Genomic DNA, 24,050 nt, shown 5'->3' with positions numbered 1-24,050 from the left:
ACTTGAGACTCTCCCTGGTTAGATGGAGGGGTATCAGCCCTCCCCTCACTGATACTCAGAAACTTGAATATAACACATTTTGAAAGGCTTACTAACCTCGAATCTGTGTTGTGACGTGCAATACTGTTTCTAATGTTTGTATAAAAAAAAGTGAGAATTGCAGTGTATACCTTTTTAAATGCAGATTTATTTTTTTCATTGCATATTTTGCAAATTTCTGATTCACAGTGTCATTTTTTACTGTCAGAAAAGATGAAACCCCTTTTTTTCATTGCAACTATTTTTAAATCCAGATATCTTTGTACTGATGTAAATGATTGTAGTTATTTTGGATAGTGTTTTGCTAACAAAAGGAGAAACTTTTTCATGCATATTTCTATTTCTTTTTTGTTTGTTGGTTGTTTTTATTTCTTGTTTTTTTTTTAATTTTACTCTAATAGTAGCGAAATATTTGGGATAATTTTTCATATTATATGTCATTAATATTATTTTGTATTTTTATGTGGAAAGATATGAATATATAATTTTATGATGCTAACTGCTAAGATATTATTTCAATTTGAATTATTTTTAAAGCTAAAATCTTTGTAATAATGTTAATGTTCTAGTTTCTAAATCAAGTTTGTGTATAGATTCACACAAGTGGTTTATGAAGTGTTCAGACTGTAATTATACTGAATGGCTCTTTGATATGCAAACTGAATATCATGTTGTTCCTTATTTTTTGATTTGTTTTGTATTTAAATGGGGTGTTGATTACAATCTTTTTCTTTGATTTCCTGAATAAAGACCCATTCTGTTCAGACACAAACCACGTCTCAGCTCTATTCTTTGGCTGAAATATTTGTGGTTTGGTCTGGTTTTTGCCATGTTGTTTGACATTTAGGAAGAAATATGGCAGTGGTTGTGATTATTGTACAAAGCACTGTTTATTAAGTCGTTTTGAAAAGATTTCCACACGCTACTCACGAGAGGAATTTAAATCACGAGGCCTCAGGCGCCCCCTGTAGGACAAAACACTGTCCAACCCGGAAAACTCTTTTGTTTTTATTTTTAGCAATGGTAAATTCATTAATATATATATATATATATATATATATATATATATATATATATATATATATATATATATATATATATATATATATATATATATTATCCGCCTGGTAAGTTGAAAAATATCTGCAATATAATGTATATAGGCCTAGACAAGTTAACAACCAAACCTGTGACCGATGAATCGACCTGCCTATATTTGTGACGTCACTCTGCCTGGCTGCGCCCATGAATCATATGTCGTTCAGTCCTGAATGACAACAGAAACCGAAACTTGAGGTTTCCTCACAGGAAGGCCTGTATAACCGCAGCTCCTCCGACGCACAAACACAAACAAGGTAAATACACTTGTGCAGATAGTTGTAGGCTACATCCCCTCCGAATGTGTTAAACCTGTAAAATAAGATAACAGATTCCCCGATGGCAAATATACTATTTTTACATTAAGCTTTTCCCATTCTGTAAAAATGACAGGAGGACAACGTTATTCATTCGTCGAAAGTTGTGGGAACTCTGCATGAAGTTGTGTGTTTGTGTTAAAGATGATGTAAAGGCCATTCAAATTGGTCATGTGTAATTCTGTAAAAATATGAGGTGTTTCAGAAGCTGCTGAATGACCAAGTGAATAAGAACCAAGATGACCATGACCGTGAAGATCAAATTTTGATTTATTTACTTCTATAAAGATGCCATGTGAAATTCAGTTTCCTCCAGTGTTCAAATTTAATGGTAGAAGGAAAAAGGAGAGAGAAAAAATCTCTCACCCTCTCTGTCTGTCTCTCATAATTTGGAAAAACAAACAAATAAATAAATACACAATTATTTCAGCATGAGAATTTAACTCGTCCGGTCCTTCTAGTAATCTTGCACTAGACATGATTAGGAAGTTATAATGTAATTTCATTATTAGTATTATTATTATACTTTAGGCACTAGCCTAGACATAAAAGCCATTTTATTTTTTTTATTTTCAAAAACTCGTCCACATTTAAAAATTAGTGGCAATTCGTCCCACTGGTGGCAATCATGTCATACACATACTGGTTCAGGCAAGCAAGTATAGGAAGTGTGCAAATGATGTTCAACTGACAGAAAGCACATGTGTCTTGTGTCACTCTAGACTTTAGGACAGAGTAAGGTGGGCTGAAAAGCGGCACCATGAGTGAGTTTAGTGAAATCAAAGATAATGTCACAACCAGCCATGAGGACAAAGATGACGGCAGCTTCTCTCCTACTGAACCTCACATGTTCAAAGAATCCGAAAGGTACGTTTTTGTTGTTGTTGTTGTTGTTGTTGTTGTTGTTGTTGTTGTTGTTGTTGTTGTTGTTGTTGTTGTTGTTGTTGTTGTTGTTGTTTGCGTATTACAGCATTTTTAACTGGAAAGAAAAAAATAGATATGTTCCATCTTATCAGCATGTCTTTAATACAATTTGTCAATTTGATTGTTTTATGCTAACATATTTTGATTAGAACAGTTATTAAAATGTGTCTTATTCAGTTCCTCTTATTGACTATGGTGTTTTTCTAGTGTTGAGGTACATCAGCAGAAGAGAGTTGCATCTCCAGTGCTTAGCTGTGTTTCTATGAAGAGTGATGCGTCAATGGATCCTCCAATTAAATTCCAGCAGGAAGATCCATGGTAAAACACATTTACTCAGGGAGGCTATAGTGGCACCATGCCTTGCTGATTTGACTGACGGCTTTCTCATCATGAGCCAACATTTAAAATATTACTTTTTTACTAGTTTAGTTTGCTAAATGTCTGTACTTGGAGCAGAAGTAACTACACTGTGAACTACTGCACACAGTAATAAATAATGACGTAGATTTGACCACATTAATGCGAGCACGAGTCCGATGATGAAACATTGGAAGAACTAGTTATTCAACCCAAACCTCAATCGCAAGGACGACTTGAGCAGGATGTTTCTCAATCATACGCTACTCAGTTTGAGGCACATTATAAGATGTTGCAACTGTAATTCCCCACCATCAGCATTAACAAGTGCATGTCCATCAACAAACCGATTATTTTACTTGTACTAATTTATTTACAGAGTATTTTTCTAATATATTGCGGTGAATTGTTGGAAACTGTATCAATAACAGTGCATGTATGCAATGTACATTAGCTGAGCTCTAGCGTGAATGATCTGATGTAACATTAACGTTGGTAAACAAATATTTCCTCAAGGTAGTGAGAAAGACAATCTGCATTAATGGAAAGAGTTTTAGGTAAAAGTGGCCCACAGCTGATTAGCAGAAGTATTTCAGTAAGACAGTGATAACATGAGTTTGCCAGTTAGCAGGAGACCTACACAATATAAAACTCAATACTAAGTATTTTGAACACCATCTTTCAAGAGCAGGTGGTTTTCGAATCCTGCATTGAACTCTGAGATTTGAGATGCAGACGTCAGTAAAATAAAGGGAGCACAGCAAAAGTTTAGGATTGTACTGCTGTGATATCGTGGTAAAGATGAATTTTAACCACTGATTCTTCACATGCTCGTCCTTGGCAGTGAAAAAAAAAACTGGCTTTACCTTCACATTGTAGAGCACAGCCTCTTCTCGACATGATGCTATCCAGTATCCACAGGCATCAGCTGAAGGTTCGAGGTTCAAGTTTTCCCCATTTTCCCTGGTGTCTGCGCGTGCAATATGTGGGCGGGCAATATATTAATGTTTCGTCTTGACGTCACAACAAAACGGCTTATGACTCGTTTGAAAAACTATTCATTTAATTGATTCAGAGTTGACTCTTAATTTTGAAAGACAATAACTTAATATACGGTGCACTTTCAGATTTAAAACTTTGCAGGATGTTTTCATTCACTTAGAGCTATGTTACACACTACATGGAAGGTTTCGAAAATCCATAATAGGAGCCATTTAAACACATTAAGCATTAAATTATTTTATATATAGATATATTTTTTTTTACCAATGAAACTTTTTAACCATTATATGAAATGCATGACAAAGTGGGTTATTATAGCCAATACCACAACAAAACAACTTATTCTGTGAATTATTTTGTTTATACGTTAACTCCAACTCTCCCGCCATATCTAAATTTAAAATGAACCGCAAGGACTTGACACCCTGGGTCACATGACCATAAACGTTTAAATTACTTTATTGTAGTGACCATAGCACATTCCCTTCGCTCACAAACTTGTGGAAGGGCCCTTTGTGAAGGGATTCCGTTGTTCACTTTCATTTGGAATGGCACTACAAATGGCGCCCCCTCCCGAAATGCCCTTCAAGGGTGCAAAAATGCAGTTTGGAATTCGCCCCATGGAAACGGCAGCTACAGAAATAAAGACAAACAGGAACTAAAAACAGTAAGTTAAACACTGGAACAAGGGGAACAGAAAATACACTTCAAAATAAAAGTCCATGTATCGAGAAACAAAGATCAAGAGAACATGTAATTACTCAATGACAGAAAAATAAGAATTTGCAAGATGCTTAAACAAGACGTTTAAACAAAACGACTTTCAGTCACTCAAGATATACATTTTATTAGTATTCATGTTCAGTCAAAACTGTATGTTGTTTGCACTAAGCTCTACCATTTGAGCTCCCTTCACACCATGTACGTATGATGACGTTCTTCTCTTTACTTATGAATAAGGTTTTTCAGCCATTAAATCACTGTGTTCTGTTGTGTCAAAGTCTCCCAGCAGACTGGCTTGATTCATCCGCCAACACCCATGTGTTCGTTCAGAGTAACTGGTCAATGGATCCACCAACTAATCTCCATATGGCTGATTCTGTCTTGTATGTCTGGTCTTGTTTGTATTCTTTTTTACCCTCATAAATATTCAATCATAATTTTTTGAATAATTTTTTTAAGTTTAATACATTGTTTTGTTCGCAGAGAGCAGCCAGTAGAATTGCACACTCAGTCATCCCGAAAGACACAAATGGCTGCTATTTTGAGGGTTAGCCTTTTTTTTCATGTTTTACATCATTCACATTCAAAAGAACAGTATATATTACCATATACTATATTATTGAATAAAATATTTTCAGAATATATTTTTTTGTGTTTGTGCGTTTTGACTTAGCAACTTCAACGCAACGTGATAACTTTTATAAAGAAGGAGCTCAGAAAAATCAACAGCATTTTGGACTCTGATCTCACAGAGTGTACAGAGAGTCAACCAGAAGAAGAAGAAGATGGTATTGAAGCCAAAGATGCAGCAGTCAAAATCACATTGCACATATTGAAGTGTATGAAGGAGCAAAGCCTCTTTGACAAGCTACTTCAATGTTAGTATGTGTGTATGAGTAGAACATAGTTATCCATTAAATACAGACAAAGTAACAATTTTATTGTTATCTTCCTTATTGTATTTAGTTCATCAAATTGATGCATGTCAGCAAAAGCTTAAATCCAGTCTGAAGAACAGGAGCAAATGTGTATTTGAAGGTATTGCTAAGCAAGGAAATCCATCCCTACTCAAGAAGATCTACACAGAGCTCTACATCACAGAAGGAGGGAGTGGAGAGGTCAACAATGAGCATGAGGTGAGACAGATTGAGACAACATCCTGGAAACCAGAGACACAGGAATCACAGATCAAATGTAATGACATCTTTAAAGTCCCACCTGGGCTAAACAAACCCCTCAGACTTGTGCTGACTAAAGGAGTTGCTGGAATCGGAAAAACAGTCTCTGTGCAAAAGTTTGTTCTGGACTGGGCGGAAGGAAAAGCCAATCAGGATGTTCATTTCGTGTTTCCATTGCTTTTTCGGGAGATTAATTTGATTGGCAAAGAGGAGTACACTTTGGAGAAACTTGTTCATTTGTTCTTCAGAGAAATTGAGGGATTCAAACTTTCAAACTTTGAGAAATACAAAGTCATATTCATCTTTGATGGTTTGGATGAGTGTCGACTACCTCTTAATTTTAGGGCTAACATAAGGTGCTCTGATATAACTGAAGCAGCCTCAGTGGACGTGCTGCTGACCAACCTCATCAAGGGGAATCTGCTTCCTTCTGCTCTCATCTGGATCACCTCTCGACCAGCAGCAACCAATCAGATCCCTCCCGAGTGTGTCGACCAGGTCACAGAAGTACGAGGGTTCAATGATCCTCAGAAGGCAGAGTATTTCAGGAAAAGAATACCTGATCAGAGTCTGGCCAACCAAATCATCACACACATCAAATCATCAAGAAGTCTGTACATTATGTGTCACATCCCAGTGTTCTGCTGGATTTCAGCCACTGTTCTAGAGAAAATGTTGGGTGACAAAGAGATTTTCCACATCCCCAAGTCTCTAACTGAAATGTACACACATTTCCTGATTTTCCAGACATTACAGATGAAGGATAAGTACATCGAACTACTTCTCTCGGACCCACACTTGACTAGAGACAACATTCTGTTACTTGGAAAACTGGCCTTCCAGCAATTGAGAAAAGGTTTTGTGATATTTTATGAAGAAGACCTGGCAGAGTGTGGCATTGATGTCAAGGATGCATCACTATACTCAGGACTGTGCACACAGATCTTCAGAGAGGAGTTTGGCTTATACCAAAGGAAAGTCTATTGTTTCGTGCATCTGAGTTTCCAAGAGTATCTTGCAGCTTTGTTTGTTCACCTTTACTGGTTTACAACTCAAAAGCCCAGCAGCAATGAATTCAATATACCATTCCAAGGCACAGACTTTGGAAAGCTCTGCATGGATTCATCTCTGTTTGACCTACACAAGAGTGCTGTAAATCAGGCTTTAGAGTCGAGGAATGGGCACTTTGACCTTTTCCTCCGCTTCCTCCTTGGCCTTTCACAGGAGCGCAATGAGACCTTGTTTCGACACCTTTCAGTACAAATTGGACACATCGCACACAGCAGTGAGGACACAGTCAAGTACATAAAGGATAAGCTCGGGACAGGTCTTAGCTCAGAGAGGTCCATCAATCTATTCCACTGCCTTAATGAACTGAACGACCATTCTCTTGTCAAGGAAATCCAAACCTTCCTTCACTCTGGAAGACTTTCAATTGAGGTACTTTCAAATGCGCAGTGGTCGGCTCTGGTCTTTGTGCTGCTCACCAGTGACGAGGGACTGGATATTTTTGACTTGAGAAAATTCTTTAAATCAGATGATTGTCTTCGTAAGCTTCATCCCGTTGTCAAAGTCAGCCGGACTGCCATGTAAGTGTCGTCACCTTTCTCCTTGAAAAATCATCTAAATAAAAGTTGAACATGAAAAGTTGAACTGTTGAACACATTTTAAGAAATGTATTTCATAATTCTTAGATTGTCCTCGTGTAAACTGACAAAGAAAAGCTGTCCAGCTCTGGCTTCTGTTCTTGAGTCCAATCCCAATGTTCTGAGAGAACTGGACCTGAGTTTCAATGACCTTGAAGACAGTGGGGTGAAAAGTCTCTGCTCTGGGCTGAGGAGTTCACATTGCAAACTAGAGACACTAAAGTACTTGTATGCCTCTATTCTATTAACAGTATGAAAAATCAAAACAATTGGTATATGGCGGTCCCTCTAACCCGTATTTTCTTTCTAGATTGGAGTTTTGTGGACTCAGAAGAGACAGCTGTTCAGCCCTTGTTGCTGCTCTTAAGTCAAACCCATCACATCTTAAGGAGCTGGACCTGAGCTGCAATAACATTGGAAATGAGGCTGCAACCTGGCTTGTGGGTTTATTGCCTGACTGTGGGTTGGAGACTCTCAGGTCTTTTTTATTTATTTATTATTATTTTTTCAGTGACATTTTGATGAATATTTATATGGCAGTTAACAACTTAGTTCAGGGGTCGAAATCCTTTGGCCAAATTAACTCTTTCCGTAATTCTTTCGTGAAGTAAACTTGTCTTTGAATGGGTTGGAAAATGTAACAAATTTGCTCTTTCCAACCAAACCATGCAGTGCAGACCCATTGGTTGTAAATGATGCAGAATTACTACAATCCAGTGGTAACATGGCACAGAGTACCACATAACTATTTGGCTTCCCAAATTGCTAAAAACCACAAGAACTAATAGAAAGAGTTGATGACCCCTGACTAATGTTTGCATCTTTCAAGAGATATTCAATGTCACTTGCAGACTTTCAAGCTGTGGGATCACAAAGGAGGCCTGTGCTTTCCTCACATCTGCTCTGAGTTCAAAACCATGTCAACTTAAGAAACTGGATCTGAGTGATAACAAACTTTGGGACTTGGGAGTCGGGCAGTTTTCTGGTTTACTTGCAAACCCGAACTGTAACATCGAAGAGTTGAGGTAGGTGTGTTATAATCTTATCTCGGTAAAAATTTTCATTTATTTGTGTTTTTGTACTGTTTAGGGGCCAGGGACAGAAGGTATGTTGTCAACTGTTGTATTTGTTTATTTGTTTAAACAGCATTGTGGTAAAAATAGAACACTATGGAAACAGTTTTTATTCCTGTACGCAACAGCGATTTTCTGCAGGTGGAACTGACAGAACATCAGTTCTTTTTTTAATTTTTCCCCTCCGTTTTGGAAAAAAAACACTGCCTTCGTAGTCTTCCAATTCTAAATGAATACGTTTAGATACAATCTAATAATCCATTAGTAATCGGATTGACGGCTCAATCAGACTGAAAAGCCTTCATGTAAACACCTTAATTGATCCGATTGAAATTTCGATTGGAATGAAGGGGGTGGTTTATTCGTTTTCTAATACTATAAAGGACATGTAAACACTTGGACATGTAATTGGATTGAAAACCAAAAATGAAAGGACTGCGCATGTGCAATGACGTTGAAATAGCGTAATGAGGTATGTCGCTCGGAACGGGCTGTTCTTCCGCTGTTCCTGTGTCGTATAAATGAGTGAGTCTAAAATTCTCCTTTCCCTCAGCGTCTGTGAATTGGAACAGGACAACGTCCCACCAGTTCTTTTTTCGGATTCTCATTCACAGACGACTGGTTTTGGGCATTTTTACTGCGTGATAAATATAAGCAGTACGTATGGCACAACAGTTCATATGTTCATTGTCTCCAAATTATGACCAGGAATGGATATATATTAAGTCTGCTGTTTAAAACAAATAATGAACCAATGTAGGAGAATGGTTATTATGCGCAACCAGCGGGAAACTGTATATTTGTGCAGTGTTCGCATGTCGAAAAATCTATTCCCATTTGAAGCTTGTGACATATAAACACGCACATCAACCCGATCCCTTGTTTAGCGTTCATGTAAACACTACATTCAGATTCATCAATCGGAATGAATTCAGTCCGATTAAAACAAAAGTTGTGCATGTAAACAGCCAATGTTGACTACAAACACAGATATTCTGTCTTGCCGTTCTTTCAATATTTACGATTCTTTGGAGTCTTGAGCCGCTGCCTACATTGCACTGGATCTTTCGATATACAGCGAAAGTAACTCACTCCCGCTGAATGTTTACTCTTTGAATTCTTGCACCAGAGAACAAGACTAGTCGACACCATAATGACTAAGAAGTATTTCCTACTAAAGTAAGGTGGTATTTGACTCTTCAAGCATATCCATGACAGCATGGTGGGAGTGGCCTTGGAGGGCAACATGTCCAGTGCATTATGGGTGTTGCAGCCAGTTTTCTCTACTCAGGTGTTTTCTAGTCAAGTTTTATTGAAAGCCCCATTTTTCCAACGGTGACATAACCCTTTAATATTGGTACTCTCGTAAGGGAGAGTCAGTAACCCTATAATGCAAACAGCATCTCAAAATTGCACTTATGCTTCTTTTGAATATCTTTAGAACATATAATATTCAAAATATTTAACACAATATTAAAATATTCAAAGTATCAAATAGTAATTTGATACTTTGGGTCATGCTGGATTCAGTTGTTTCAAATCATAGAATGCTTATCATCCCCAAAAATCCTCAGTCACTGAGACAGTGGTCAAAAGTTTTTGATATGCCATATTGTTCATTTATGTCATACAACCAATTCGCAAGTGAGGATGCCAAACTGGCAGTGAGGCTGTATCTTTAGAATGCTTTGGGTTGGAACCTTGAAGTCATATGTTTTCACTTTTCACAATGTTTGCATTCATCAAATCCTCCCCAAATTTGACACAACTGGTCAAGAGCTACTGACATATTTTTAAAATATAGTTCATGTGTGACAAATTGATGGCAAGAACATAGGCACCATGCCCTGAGGTTACCAGTAAATTTTAAATTTGGATTCTAAATTATAGATCTAGTTTCAATTAGAACATATCTGCTACCATGCTTAGCTACAGAATTGCTGTATTTTTGGGCCATGTTTTCGTCAAGAGTAGAAAAAAACAACATATTTTTTTCTCTTATTTTCAGATTAGAGAGATGCAATTTTACATTTAGAAGTTGTGGACTCAGTATGGAGCACTCTCGTCTCACAGCTCTAGATCTTTCTGACAATGACGTGCAGGATTCAGGGATGAAGCAACTGGCAAACTCACTGAAGAATCCATCCTGTAAACTTCAGAAATTAAGGTTATGCTTCATTTTTCACAGCACTTGATCAACCCTGTTATCGCATGTGACAGAATTTTTTATAAATAATATTGTCTACAAGTTAATCACCTTGTTGAAAAAAATATATTAATGGCGTAAAAATATATAAATTATCTTGTCATAATGTACTTATAATAATTGACTAATCAACTGCTAGGCTTTACATGTGATATTCATTGACTATCATAGCATTATACTCTATAACTAGATGGCTTGAAAACGTTTTGTCTTATTCTCCAGGCTGTCGTGTTGCAGACTGACAGATAAGGGTTTCTCATCTCTGGCTTCAGCTCTGAAATCAAACCCCTTCAGCCTCAAAGAGCTGGATTTGAGCAAAAATTTTCCTGGATGCTCTGGAATAATGCAGCTTTTTACAGTCCTTGGAGAAAAGAGCTGCACTCTTGAAAAGATGTGGTCAGTATTTGCCAAAAGCACAGATTTAAAAACAAAACATGGACCTACCATCTTTATGCGGACGACACTCAACTTTACTTGTCTTTGAGTACGAATAGTAGGGACTTGAATGCAATACTTCTTAGGTGAACTAAAACTTGGATGGATGATAATCTTGTCCAGTTGAATAAATTGAAAAGAAATTATTGTTGGCCGTATAGTTTGTAATAAGACTGTAAATGATAATTTAGGCCCATGGGTTAGTCACCTTCAGTGTCAAGTAAAGAACTTGGAGTCAATTTTTATTCCTCTGAAGTTTGATAGACAGATTAAAACTGCAGTTTGGAACTGCTTTTTTGTTATCTAAGGGCAATAGTCAAATAAATTTGATTCTCTCAGCTAGTGATTTGGAGAGAGTCATTCATGGTTTTACCTTTTCTGGTTTAGATTACTGTAATTGTGACTTGTCATGGTAATTTCGCACGTCAGCCTAGTACAAATGTCACTGCAAGGATGCATATGAATGCTAAGAAGACTGGCCGTGTTACGCCATTGTTATCCTCACTGAGCTGGCTACCAGTTCAATATAGGATTCATTACAAGATTTTGATATATGTTTTTAATGCAATCAATGGAATGGCTCCAGAATATTTAGCTGAGCTTATTAAGCCTTATAATTCAAGTTTAATAAGATCCATAAAATAAGCTCTTTTTAACAATACCCAGAGTGCTTCTCGAAGGCTGATCTCACTTTTTTGTCGCTGGTCCAAGATTATGGAACAACCTACCCATTAAGATTAGATCTTCCTCAACTTTAAATATTTTTAAAGACCTTTTAACGTCATACCCGTGCTTGCTTGCATTTTGACACATTATTATATGAGACACATAAAAGAGGCTCTATATACCATAAAAAAGTATAATTGAGTAAATTATTTGGAGTAAGTGTTGGAGAGATGAGAATTGATGTTAGCATCAAGGATATCAAGTATTAAAAGAAAATACATTTTTGAAGATTATCTTTTGAAAAAAAAAATTATTGTTCCCTGCAGCCTGGACTCTTGTAAACTCACTCCAGATATGTGTGGGCTAGTGGCTAAAGATATAAGCCAAAACTTCAGCCTGAAAGAGTTGAACATAAGCAACAACAGTCTTAAAGATGAAGGTGTTCGGTTGCTCTGTCTTGGACTACAGGAAGGCAGTTGTGCATTGAAGACTTTAAAGTAAGATCAAATAACCATTTACAAAATACTAACCTACTAACCCTAATTTATTTTTTAATTTTATGTATCGGAACAAACAACAGTAATATAAAACAAAACAAGTACACCCCAAAACAACAACAAAAAACTATTTAAATAAATAAAATACTCATTTGAGAATGCAGGCTCAATGAACAATGTCATGACTTTGTTTCCATATGTTTTCGTCTTTTAGGTTATCCAACTGTGCTCTCGGTGACAGCTGCTGTAAATACCTGGCATCAGTTCTCAGTTGTCAGTCCGTATCTGTCGAACTGGACCTTAGCAGAAACAACATCAGCCAGGAGATGGAGCAATTTCTGAGTTCTATATCAAACATCAATCTGTTATTCTAATGTAGATGCAAGTGTAGTTTCACAGGTCAATTAGAAAGTTTAGGATTTTCAGTATCCTACTATTAATGTAACGGGTGGTGGTGGGGGGGAATAAATACATGAAAAACAGAAGACAAAAAGTGTCCATGAAATGGAATAGAATTTGAAAAGAATGCAATCAGAATTACATTGAAATAGAAGACATAAAAGTAAATATGCTGCTGTTTGTGCTTAAGTAATTGTCTCAGTAATTTCATTGTGTAAATTCTTCATAGTTCATTGTGTAGTGAGTGATTGCCGTGGCAAGCGTGACCTCACTAAGGAACTCAAGAGGTGTGTCTCATAGTCAGCACATTGGGAAAGCTGAACAATCTCTGCAAAGATCTTACAGAGATGCACTCGTTCAGAGAGATGATAAACAGAGAGGGACAGAGACAGACAGAAGCATGAGATTCGCTAAAGAGAAGCCCGAGAGAGTACAGACAGAGAGATGATTATGCCAGACAGTATGTGCTGCAGGCATTTGGCTTGTTCATGGATGTACAGAGAGGAAGAAAGAAAAACTTAAAAGAAGAAAATAGGACACAGCTCAAAGTTAGGAATTCAAAAAGGCAAAGGATATTACTGAAAGACTAAATCAAGATGACGAAAATGATCCTGCAACTTACCGGCAAGTTACTATTTTTGTTGTAGTGAAAAGACATTGTATTTTTGTTTTTTGTTATTTATTCTAAGATGTGCATTATAACTTTTCAATAAAAGCTGTGTTTTGATTTATTGCCATTTGCTGTGTTGTTAAGAGATGTCAGAAGATTTGTTTTGCTAAGATTAGGTCTCGTGTTTTTCATGTGTTGGAGTATGGAATAACGTAAGGAATAGTTCACACAAAAAAATAATTTATTGACCCTCATGTTGTTCAAAAACCCATCTGAGAGCTTTTTCTTCTGTGAAGCACTAAAGAAATTAATGAGTAACAACTTAGAATAGGGTATTTTTTCCCTCAAGAAAATATTTCATATGGATCACTGTTATTCTTTTAAGGTGCTTTCATGGAGTTTTCCTGCCTCAGTGCAATTTTAAAGGAGTGATGAACTGCATTGTTTTATCGTTTTATAATGTTTCCTGGGGTGCACTTATAATGTTCGAATGAATTTTCCATCAAAAATGGTCATACTTTATAATTTTTCATTTCATTTTTCCTACTCTGATTTTAGCCTCTGATTTGAACACTTTGAAGGGCCGTGGCTGTTGTGAGACTTTAGAGTAAACACCCATTGCTGTGATTAGCTAACATCTTTGCATATAATGCAAGTACTACATGTGAAACACTCTCGAAAACTTTTAGCATGTTTTTACTACTACAGCTCTCAAGGTAAGCTAATCGTGAAAAGTGTTGATTATAGCATTATATTTAGATCTATAGCATTATATTTAGATGAAGACATTAAAGGTTGCAGTGATCATGAGCATGTAGTCGATCACAGACATGTTGAGTGCATGAATGCAGTGGTCTCGTCATTGCAACTCGATTTCTGCACTCTCGCGAAGGCTTTCAATGTAAATAAGAGATTCATTTATTATAACAGGAGTTTTGGCAAGAGTCCGCGGTGTTCGGCAGCTCCAGCGATTGGGAAGGGATATATATATATATATATTTATATATATATATATATATATATATATACAAAACTCCTGTATTGTATATAAATACTCCAGTTTATATATATATATATATATATATATATACTATATACACAGTTTAAATAACAGATTATTTTCATCCTACTAACAGAATCAATGTGAAGATTTACTGATACATAGACAAAGAACATCTGACTGTACATGAATCATTACATATCAGAAATGACTGATTACAGATGGGATCAGTATTAACACAGTTACTTGCATGTTGTGACATTACTGTAGAGTCCATATCTGTTTGCAGAGTCTGCGCCGAAATTTCGACTTATTTACTAAAGAATCCTCAGTGAAACTTACCGAATACAAATAAATAATGCTCAAATAAGACATTCACATTGTTGAAAATATATAACCACAATTCTAGCATAGGATCCTTTGGAAGGTAATGTTATTTTTAATGGAATGATCCTGCATCTTTCTTCTCTCCTCTTCATCTCACTAACACGCCAGTGGGCGGAGCCAAATTTGCAATGATGAAGTAGGCGTTGATTTCCTTCTGCAGAATGTGCCTCTTAGATTAGATAAGGCACATTCCACAACGAGTCATTCGCTGGGCTTGGTAACAATACAATCTGATTTTGGACCAACAACATGAGAGCGAGTAAATGATGCCAGAGCTTTCATTTTTTGTGTGTGTGTGAACTGGTCCTTTAACAGACTAAAGTTTTGTGTTTAGACAGAGTTGAGTCTGTCTGTTGTCATAGTAGCAGTGTTTGTCTCTCAAGGGAGGATGTTTGTTGATAATTTCACACTTCTGCTGATCATTACAGATGTTTCATTGCATTCTCCATCACAAACTGGATTTAAGAGCATATAAATGTGTGTTACAGTCCAAACTGCTGTCACAGCTGTGCTCGACTCATCAGATACCAAATGTGGACAAAGTACACCCTATTAAAATATTTCTCCAGTAAAAGTATGAAGTTCTCCTTTTCAATTTTACTGATAATTTGATAATTCAAATGTGCAAACAAAGTAAAAATAAAATATACCATATAGTATATAAATCAGGAAAAACGAAGTATGTTTGCATTGACAAATATAAACAATATAAAAACAGATGTCACATAGGAAAATGTGTTAACATTTTAAAAGAACGCTATGCAAACATACTAGTTTTACATCATTTTAAACTACGACGGAGAAAATGCCTGGTCATGAATTTGCATATTTAAAAAAAAAAAAAGTCAGATTAAGGTTGGTTTAGTGCTGGAAATCAGGTAATCTCACTATTCAAGTGGCATAATCCAGATAGTCAAGGATAAACAAAGGAGCATGGATGTAGTCAAACTCTCTCTTGGCCAATTCTACAACATGTGCTTGTTTTCATTACCAGATGTCTTTTGCAAATCTGGCAAACCCGAAATACTGAAGCCACTAAAAATATTTAAAAAAAATCTTTCCTCTGACAATTAAGATTCAAAGATTTGAAACATCAAAAGTTTTTAAGTTTTTCTTGTGTTAAACATTTTAACTTTTTTGGAATACAAGCATAAACTCAATCTGCCAATGAAAACAAGTCTTATAGCTTTTTAATGCAATATATAAATACATTTTATTTTAATAAATAGGGTACAAGGGGGCTAAAAGGCTCACCTTTAAAAAAAAAAAATATTGCTTTTCACTCTTCTCAGTGCATGTCACGAGTTTCTGGATACAAGTAACTCACGAAGACTACAACACAATAGTCTTTAATTCAATAAATTCACAGGAGATGGGGTAGAAAACTTTGGAACATCGACTTTGCAGACGAGAACTGAACAAAATGGAGTATGAAACAGAACTACGACAGGAGTCTTGTCAGGCATATCGGAATGTAACTTTAGAAAAATGTGGATCACCGCTGACTCAAGACATGACCCGTTTTGAACGATTCAGTCCAATTTGGTGAATGGGTTTGACCGGTTCACTAAAAATAACGATTCGTTCACGAATCGGACATCACTACAAAGAACTGAACAAAACATAACTATGACAGATAACAGGCTGTGATGGAGTGTTGGGTTATGAGGCTGGAGGCGGAGCCAGGGGATCCTCTGGACTAGGCGAGGCTCGTGGCCTGAAGAACCGAAGCAGATCCACACAGTTCAGTGGAGTAAATGAGGGGCACCAGCGAAACTGGCTGTTAGACGAGGGGAGAGAGGGAGGCTGGGAGGATCACAGGAGATTTCAGGGATGGACAAAACCTGCAGTGAAACTGGAGTGTCAAGGCTAGGTGGAACCAGCAGGAAAACCAGAAGTTCAGGGATGGACTGCACCAGCGGGGAAACTGGAGAGTCAGGGCTGGGCAAAACCAGCAGGGCCTGGAGAAATAGATCTACAAACACCTCAAATACAAAAACTATTCCAAAGGCCACAGCAGTGGGTGTGTGGGCAGAGCTTTCCTCCCAGCCCTCATACTCCACTAACCCTCTCTCGTCAATACACATCTGGTCAGACACACCTTATGGTTCAAGCTCCGGGGCAACGACTTGTGTCCTTTCTTCAGGCTTATCAATCGCAGCAGGCTGAAGTCAACTGTCTGCAGTGGGCTCTCGTATCTCCATTGTGCCTGTCGTCGGTGGCGGATGGCTGGTCTCTGGATGTGGAGTGGGGATGGAATCGTCCTTAACAGAGACAATGGTGAATGGGGAGTTGTTAACCAGAACCCACTCCACAAATGCAGTGAAGTCTTGCCTTGGACCGTCCGCTGGAAGGCATGCTCACTCAGGTTGGTGTAATAAAATAAACAGAGCAAGCGGTCTGGGTAGAGTGTCTGGCACACAAGCTGGATAAAGTCCTGAGTCTGGTCTTCCAACAGACAGTCTCCCAGCTCCAGGGACAGCATGAATGTCAATGTCAAAAAAGGGAAAAAAAAGGAAAAACAAAAGAAAAGAAAAAAAGAGAGATCTCTGTTACAGTCTATCTTATCCCTGTCTTCTGTCATAAGTGGCTGGAGATAAAGCTCACGAAGACAAAGAAATGGTCCTTACCTCAATAATCCACAGGCAATAGGGTATATACACAGGGGACACATCCACTTTACAGGTAAGACAAGACAAAAAACTGAACAAATATACAGGAACTAAACGAGGGAACTAATGAGATAATTGCTGAACACCAGGTGAACTAAATGACTGATCAAACACACAGGAAAACTAGGTCACAGGGGAAACACAATAAAACATAACATAATAGTGTGAAAATGATTGCAGACATTTTGTTTTTGTATTAAACATTGATGGAGCAACAGATTTTATGTGAAAATAAACCATTTTTTATTTTGTTTAAAATTCTTGTGTATGAGGTATGTAATGTATGAGGTGGAAAGGTGGGCCTTTTAACCCACAGATACACGGGTAAAACCATGGGACACAAGACAAAGTAGTGATACAAATACTTTAGGTAAATAATATGTATTTAACAATGTCTAAGTTAATATTTGTTCAAACTGTTGATTCATTTACCTTGAACAAAACTGAAAATCATTAATAGACCTTTGTCTCAAAATATATGAAATAATTTTAGTGATTTTTATTTGCTACAACATTTGCTTGATTTGATTGCGACAAATCTACAGCATTTTAAAAAACATCAAATTAGTGCAGAATCAACTTTACACTGCTGTCTGGGATCGCGTCAGGGATCAGACAAATTTCCACCTCTTGTAAAGTTTTGAAAGTGCTGCGACGAGTTTTTGTGGTTTAGAAGAAAATAAAATGAAAGCTGCCTTTTACCATGCCCAACTTTAGCCCTGTTGTAGCCTATATCTCATTTTAAGGATTCTTGGATATCACTGGAAAACAAGACAAAATGAAATTTCTCAGCATTAATAGAGAATAATTTGGTAGTATTTTGCAGTGTTTTTCACTCATGTTTCTCTGTGATGTTGTAGCTCTGGAATGAGCTGGATCAGAGCCTCAGACTATTACCATATCATCATTCAGAGAGGTCTGTAAAATCACTCCTACAACATGCCATGCATCTGTCAAAACACACATAGTCCTGCAAGAGTTCAGAGTTTATTTGTGCATATTTGTGTACTGTATGAACACACTGTTTGGATAACTACATGCCCGTGCACATCTAAATTCGTTCGGACACATCGTGTGATCTTATACTTGGCAGGGATACAGTGAGATGTATAATCACAATCAATTGCTCTTGCAGTTGTTTCCCCATTGAAAACACGTGCTGAGAAGCTGTGCATTCTGTTTTTGTCTCTTTCAAGACTGGACTTGCAGTTTTTCCTTTTTAAGAGTCTCAGTATTATGTTTTCATTTCTATTATTTAGCATGTACACATGCCCTTGGTAAGCTTCCCCTTAGGATCTGACATCTCTTTTAGTAGATGTTCTTAATTTTATAACATTATATTTTTTCCTCATATAATGCAATAAAAAGCAAATAATAATGGTTGATATGCATGCATGTATGTATCTGCATTCTTCTAATTTTATACACTTTTTTTTAATTACAAATAATATCAGTGTGTGGGTGGTCAGCAGACAATCAAAACAATAAAGTGACCAGTTATAAAGTTCAAAAACAGCATTCATTAAAAGGTCATTAATCATCCTCTTCTACTAACATTTCTTCTACTAACATTTCTGATTCCTTATATATATATACCGGCTTAGGTACCAGCAGGCTAAAGGAAGCGTTCAGAAAATTCTTTCTTGAGGTGAACAATTTGATTAATTTTTTTTACTCCCTTGCTCTTCTATTTTTCTCACTTAGGCCTAAGGATGTGGACAATGGTGGGTGTGATCTGTGTCTCTCAGTGCATTATGGGACAGCTGCTGGAGGCCAGGTCCAAAGGAGCCCTGCCTCAATTCATTTGCAGCATTCCAGGGATGCCAGGGGCACTTGGAAAATCTGGCCCCCCTGGGCCTCCTGGGGAGGATGGCCATGTAGGAATCCCTGGAAGAGATGGGAGGGATGGACGGAAGGGAGAAAAGGGAGAAAAAGGAGATCCAGGTAGAGTTCTCATTGAATCCAGTTCTCATTCAATGGTGTCAATGCAGGTAGATCAATAGTATTGTTGAATATTAAGTGTCCCCAACTAAGCAAGCCAAAAGCCAAAGGCGACAGTGGCCAGGAACCAAATCAGATGTCAGAATGGAGAACAATCTTTGGGATAAACCAGGCTCAGTCGGGGGGGGGGGGGGGGGGGGGGGGGGCAGTTATGGCCAACGAACAAAGTGCATAATTATGATCATTCAAAATATTTATCCAGTTTCATCTGGTTGAAGATAATGTTCATTACGCCGGTATGGAGACGAGTTTGTGCCGATGGCTGGTGAGATGGTCTAGTTGACACAATCTCTGCTGACACTTCAGGGATGCGTTGTGGTGGTGTCTAGGGGCAGGTCCTCCATCTGATCTGGATACGGCTCGGATCCGGCTGACTACAGTAAACCTCGGGATAAACAGAGAGACTAATATTAGCATAGATGCCATTCTTCTTATGATGTAACAAGTACATTGGGTGTTATTGGAAGTGTTCCCGGGTCTGACTGACCTAATTTATGCAGCTTAATTGATGAGTAGTCATACAAATCTGCTCCTGGTGATCTACTGTCCTGCAGAGTTCAGCTCCAACCCCAATCAAACACACCTGAACCAGCTAATCAAGTTGTTCAGACTTACATGGAAATTGCAGACAGTTGTGTCGGAGCAGGGCTGGATCTGAAGCCTGCAGGAAGGTAGCCCTCCTAGAGGAGGGTTAGAGACCCCTTACCTGGGGCATGGTTTTACCCAAAAAATTCAGCATCTTTAAGAGGACTGTGTTTGTTTCAGGGCCAAGAGGTCGCTTTGGGCCAGTGGGAAAACTCGGAGATCGTGGGGAGAGAGGTTTCATTGGGAAACGTGGACCTGAGGGTGATCCTGGAGATTTAGGGCCTCCTGGTCCTGCAGGACGTCTAGGACATAAGGGTGACAAGGGCCAACGTGGCCCTCCGGGAGAACCAGGTATCTGCAGGTGTGGAAGTTTGGTTCCCAAATCCGCTTTCTCAGTAGGCATCACCAGCAGCCACCCCACCGAAAAAGCACCTATCAAGTTCAACAAAGTCCTGTTTAATGAAGGTGGCCACTACAACCCCGAGACGGGAAAATTCATCTGTGCATACCCAGGAATATACTACTTTTCTTATGACATAACTCTGGCCGACAAGCACCTGGCCATTGGGCTTGTCCAGAACGGAGAGTACCGGATAAAGACTTTTGATGCCAACACCGGAAACCATGACGTAGCGTCTGGCTCAACCGTGATGTTTCTCAACCCAGAGGATGAGGTATGGCTGGAGATCTTCTACAAGGACCAGAACGGCCTGTTTGCTGACCCCAGCTGGGCTGACAGTCTGTTTTCTGGGTTTTTACTTTATGCAGATACAAACTATATGGATACATTGGCGGAAGACTACAAATAGCAGCTACGGTAACATCAATAAATGGTGCAACCTATGGACAGTCCATTCCTGTCTGTGACCCTGTATTGGATATTGCTTTTTTTTCAGCACCTCACGCTATGAACATTGCATTTACAGACACTGTTTATATTTATAAAAAGCAGTTGTTAAAGTCCGTGTAAAGTCAAAATTAAGCATGTGTTCTGAGTAGTGCTGTCAAACGATTAAAATATTTAATCACGATTAATCGCATTAATGTCATAGTTAACTCGCAATTAATCGCACATTTTTATCTATTCTAAATGTCCCTTGATTTCTTTTTGTCCCATTATTTTTTTCTCATTTTAATGCTCTTATCTTATCAACATGGAAAAGTGAATCGGCAGTAAGTTTCTTGTGGTATCCATGTGCAGTGCTTCTGTCTGAAGTCTTTGACGAGGGGGGCATCAGCTGTGTGCTTGGCCATCAAGTGGTATTTCAGACTGGACGTGCTGCGATGCAGGGCTCTCAAGTGGCACGCATTGAGCGTGACAGTCCCTCATTTCGGTCTTTTATCACGCACTCCCGCCACACATTGTATTTCTCACGCAGAAAAACTATTTATATTATATTTAATATGCCGCCACGCCGCGCTCACTATGGAACCGGCAGGAATCATGCGCATCTCCTCTGGTGTTGTTAGTCGAGCTACACAATAGCCAATCAGAGAATATCACTATTGTATCTGGGTAAGATTTAACGCAACAACCAATGAAAAAGCTTTAAATTTTCATGAAACAACCCACTTAACCCAATGTAACGTTAGCCTACTACCCTTTTGCCGGCTCGCAAGCCCAAACAAGTGTGTGCGACGTGCCTGTTTTTTTTTTCCGGGTCTAGCTAGATCCGGTGTGGTGTTATAGTTTTTCTAACGTCACTAGTTGTATTTATTATGTCTATGGTTGCAGCAGCATGTGAAAAAAAAACGACAGAGTTTGCTAAGCCAAAAAGAGCGTTAATCACGCGATAAAAAAATTGACGCCGTTAAAATTGGTTTGCATTAACGCTGTTAATAACACGTTTAACTGACAGCACTAGTTCTGAGTTTGTCACACCACAGAAAAATGTGTTATTAGCCAACCGGCCAAATTTGAATGATAAATAAAGCCGGCAAGTACATAAAATAATCCATCAAAATCTTGCAAAAATGAGCAGTAGTCTCTGCTCTCAAACGCTGGGGGCGTGTCTGCTGGCTGCGCTGAAACCACGCCCACTCGCGGGACAGCTGCCGTCGCCACACTCAACTGTCACCATTAGGGGAGGGGCCAGCCTCAGTGGTTCCAGTGCATCATCAAGTAGGGGCGTGTCCAGGAGCTCAGGCACTCCAGTGCGTCACCAAGACCCCGTTTTAGCCCCGCCCAACAAAAACAGAACACAGCAATGATGAAAAACTGTTTAATGATCTAACTCCACAATTCAGTACTTCACAGTTCACAGTCTTTGTGATATGTTTTAGCAATACATTTCTAACATTTATAATGTTTTTAGATTTTTTTTTTAGAATTGCCTTTACAGGGACTTTAAGTAAAAAAAATATAGTACAAAACTTGTCTCAAGAACCCTGAATTCTGTTCAGCATGTTTTTGCACTGAAGAACATCTGACTTGCTGAAAGTCACCATGTATATTGTTGACACAAAATACTTTATGATGAAAATGATGATGTTACTGATTATACAAAGATGGATGAGATCTTTTTTTGACACTCTATACTTTTTATTGATCTGTGTGAAAAAGTCAATCATGCAATTTTAATCACTTAATGTTGCACTTTTTGAACCCATCCCTAAGACTGTAATGCTAATGGTTTCAACTGGTGATTTAACAATTTTTAGGATGAAAATGTTTTTCTTTTCCCGCATTTATTGGGACTCACATTTTCCCATATTTTGTACATACTGTATATGGCCGACACAACATATTCAAATTCATATAAATCTCACTTAAAATATTTGTATATATATTTTAAGTGTTGATTAAGTGTCCAAGATCTTTTTATTAATTCTCTTTATTTACTTACTAAATATACAAAAGAAAGTTGCAAGATCCAAACACTTGAACAGAAACTCCTTTGGTTTTATTGTGTCGATGAGTCACTTGTATCTTGAATTCAGTTAAATTTGTCATGGGAGAGTTAATCTGCTGTCAGAGAAAACAGCTCAACCATCTGGACTGTTCAGAAACCTTAACCTGAACAAAAGGATCTGATGGTGTAAGAGTTATATAGTACTTGTTTTGAATATGCTGGAGATAAAAAAAAAAATATATAATAAAAAAAGATTATTTAAATCCGTTTATAAAAAGAATAAATAATCAAACATTTGTTTCAAGGTTGATTTCAAAGATCAAATTTTAATAAATGGGATGATTGGACCAGTGTATCCGGCCTTTAATTATGCTTTTATGTGCATGTTAGTGTGTAGCCTAATTCTTCTCCATATGACCCCGACTAGAAATAGTGGGAAAATGTGTTATGGCCAGACAGATGATTTATACAGAAGATTAAAAAGTTTTATATATTAGACTAAATATCAGTGTACTTTATTACTGCCTTCGTATGAGTAGTGCAAAGGTAAGTTTTGCATTTGGAAAAACAAAAAAGCTCTGTGTATAAAACACCCTCTCTGAATTCTGATTACAACCATCTGAAAAGGATCAAATAACATACAGTACAGAAGAATTACATGCAGCACCACCATATTCGTTGGTTTTGCATTCTTTAGGAAAATATGAAACTGGATGAGAAAACGAAATCTCAACAGCTTTAGAGCATATTTTCTGGAGCAAACAGGAAATACTGTGAATAGTCTTATTTTTCCACTAACGAAATATTCTTGTTTGCATATCGCAGTCGAGTACTCTTGAGTGGTTTAGTGATCTTAAAGGGGTGGTAAAACACGATTTCACTTTTCTAACTTTAGCTAGTGTGAAATGTTGCTGTTGAGCATAAACAACATCTGCAAAGGTACAGCGCTCAAAGTTCAAAGCAAAGGGAGATATACACGTATGGACAACACGACATTCCTCCCGGGTTAGTGACATCAGCAACCCTAAAATGTACATAAACCCCTCCTCCGGGACACGCAGTCCATGTTGAGAAGAGGAAAACTTGTTGTATAAGAGTACATTTGTGAGTCAGCTCAAACTTTAGCATCCTTCTTTTCACATGCAATAAAAAGTCACTCTGCATCTCACAACAGTTGCTATACGAGCGATTTATAGATTATCATGACAGAATATGCTAATTGAAGATAGTTAACTCCACATCAGGAACATAAATTCATCAACTAACCATTCAGAGACGTCCTGTTGCATTCTACATGTTGTCACTTCTTCTTGAGTCTCTCCATCTTTGTCTGACTCTGTTTTAACATTAAAGGCAGAACAGTTTCTGTCATTTTAGTGTGTC

At 37.8% G+C, this 24,050-nt stretch overlaps 2 protein-coding genes across 3 annotated transcripts; both read left to right on the top strand.

The window, feature by feature from the left end:
• The first annotated feature begins 1,304 nt into the window (after positions 1–1,304).
• On the top strand, positions 1,305–13,297 carry LOC143733271 (NACHT, LRR and PYD domains-containing protein 3-like). The gene is made up of 14 exons (XM_077224899.1): positions 1,305–1,394; positions 2,177–2,321; positions 2,586–2,696; positions 4,739–4,843; positions 4,944–5,007; positions 5,134–5,338; positions 5,427–7,227; positions 7,333–7,506; positions 7,595–7,762; positions 8,136–8,309; positions 10,366–10,524; positions 10,786–10,959; positions 11,991–12,161; positions 12,376–13,297. Exons 2-14 carry the CDS (start codon positions 2,215–2,217, stop codon positions 12,533–12,535), a joined length of 3,573 nt encoding a protein of 1,190 aa, XP_077081014.1. The 5' UTR covers positions 1,305–1,394; positions 2,177–2,214; the 3' UTR covers positions 12,536–13,297.
• On the top strand, positions 12,868–23,020 carry c1qtnf7 (C1q and TNF related 7). Of its 2 annotated transcripts, XM_077224903.1 has the most exons (4): positions 12,868–13,184; positions 18,090–18,145; positions 18,934–19,173; positions 19,996–23,020. In XM_077224903.1, the coding sequence occupies exons 2-4, from the start codon at positions 18,097–18,099 to the stop codon at positions 20,622–20,624; spliced, it is 918 nt and encodes a 305-aa protein (XP_077081018.1). In that variant the 5' UTR covers positions 12,868–13,184; positions 18,090–18,096; the 3' UTR covers positions 20,625–23,020. The 2 variants fall into 2 exon arrangements, with proteins under 2 accessions (XP_077081018.1, XP_077081019.1); XM_077224904.1 differs by lacking the exon at positions 18,090–18,145 and having other exon boundaries at positions 12,896–13,184.
• The last annotated feature ends 1,030 nt before the right edge of the window (positions 23,021–24,050 follow it).

The sequence above is a fragment of the Siphateles boraxobius genome, unplaced genomic scaffold, assembly GCF_051911475.1.
Source record: "Siphateles boraxobius isolate OS27281-9 unplaced genomic scaffold, OSU_SipBor_1 94, whole genome shotgun sequence".
Classification (NCBI taxonomy): domain Eukaryota; kingdom Metazoa; phylum Chordata; class Actinopteri; order Cypriniformes; family Leuciscidae; genus Siphateles; species Siphateles boraxobius.
The sequence above is the reverse complement of the archived record's forward strand: the minus strand, read 5'-3'. Positions and strand labels throughout refer to the sequence as shown.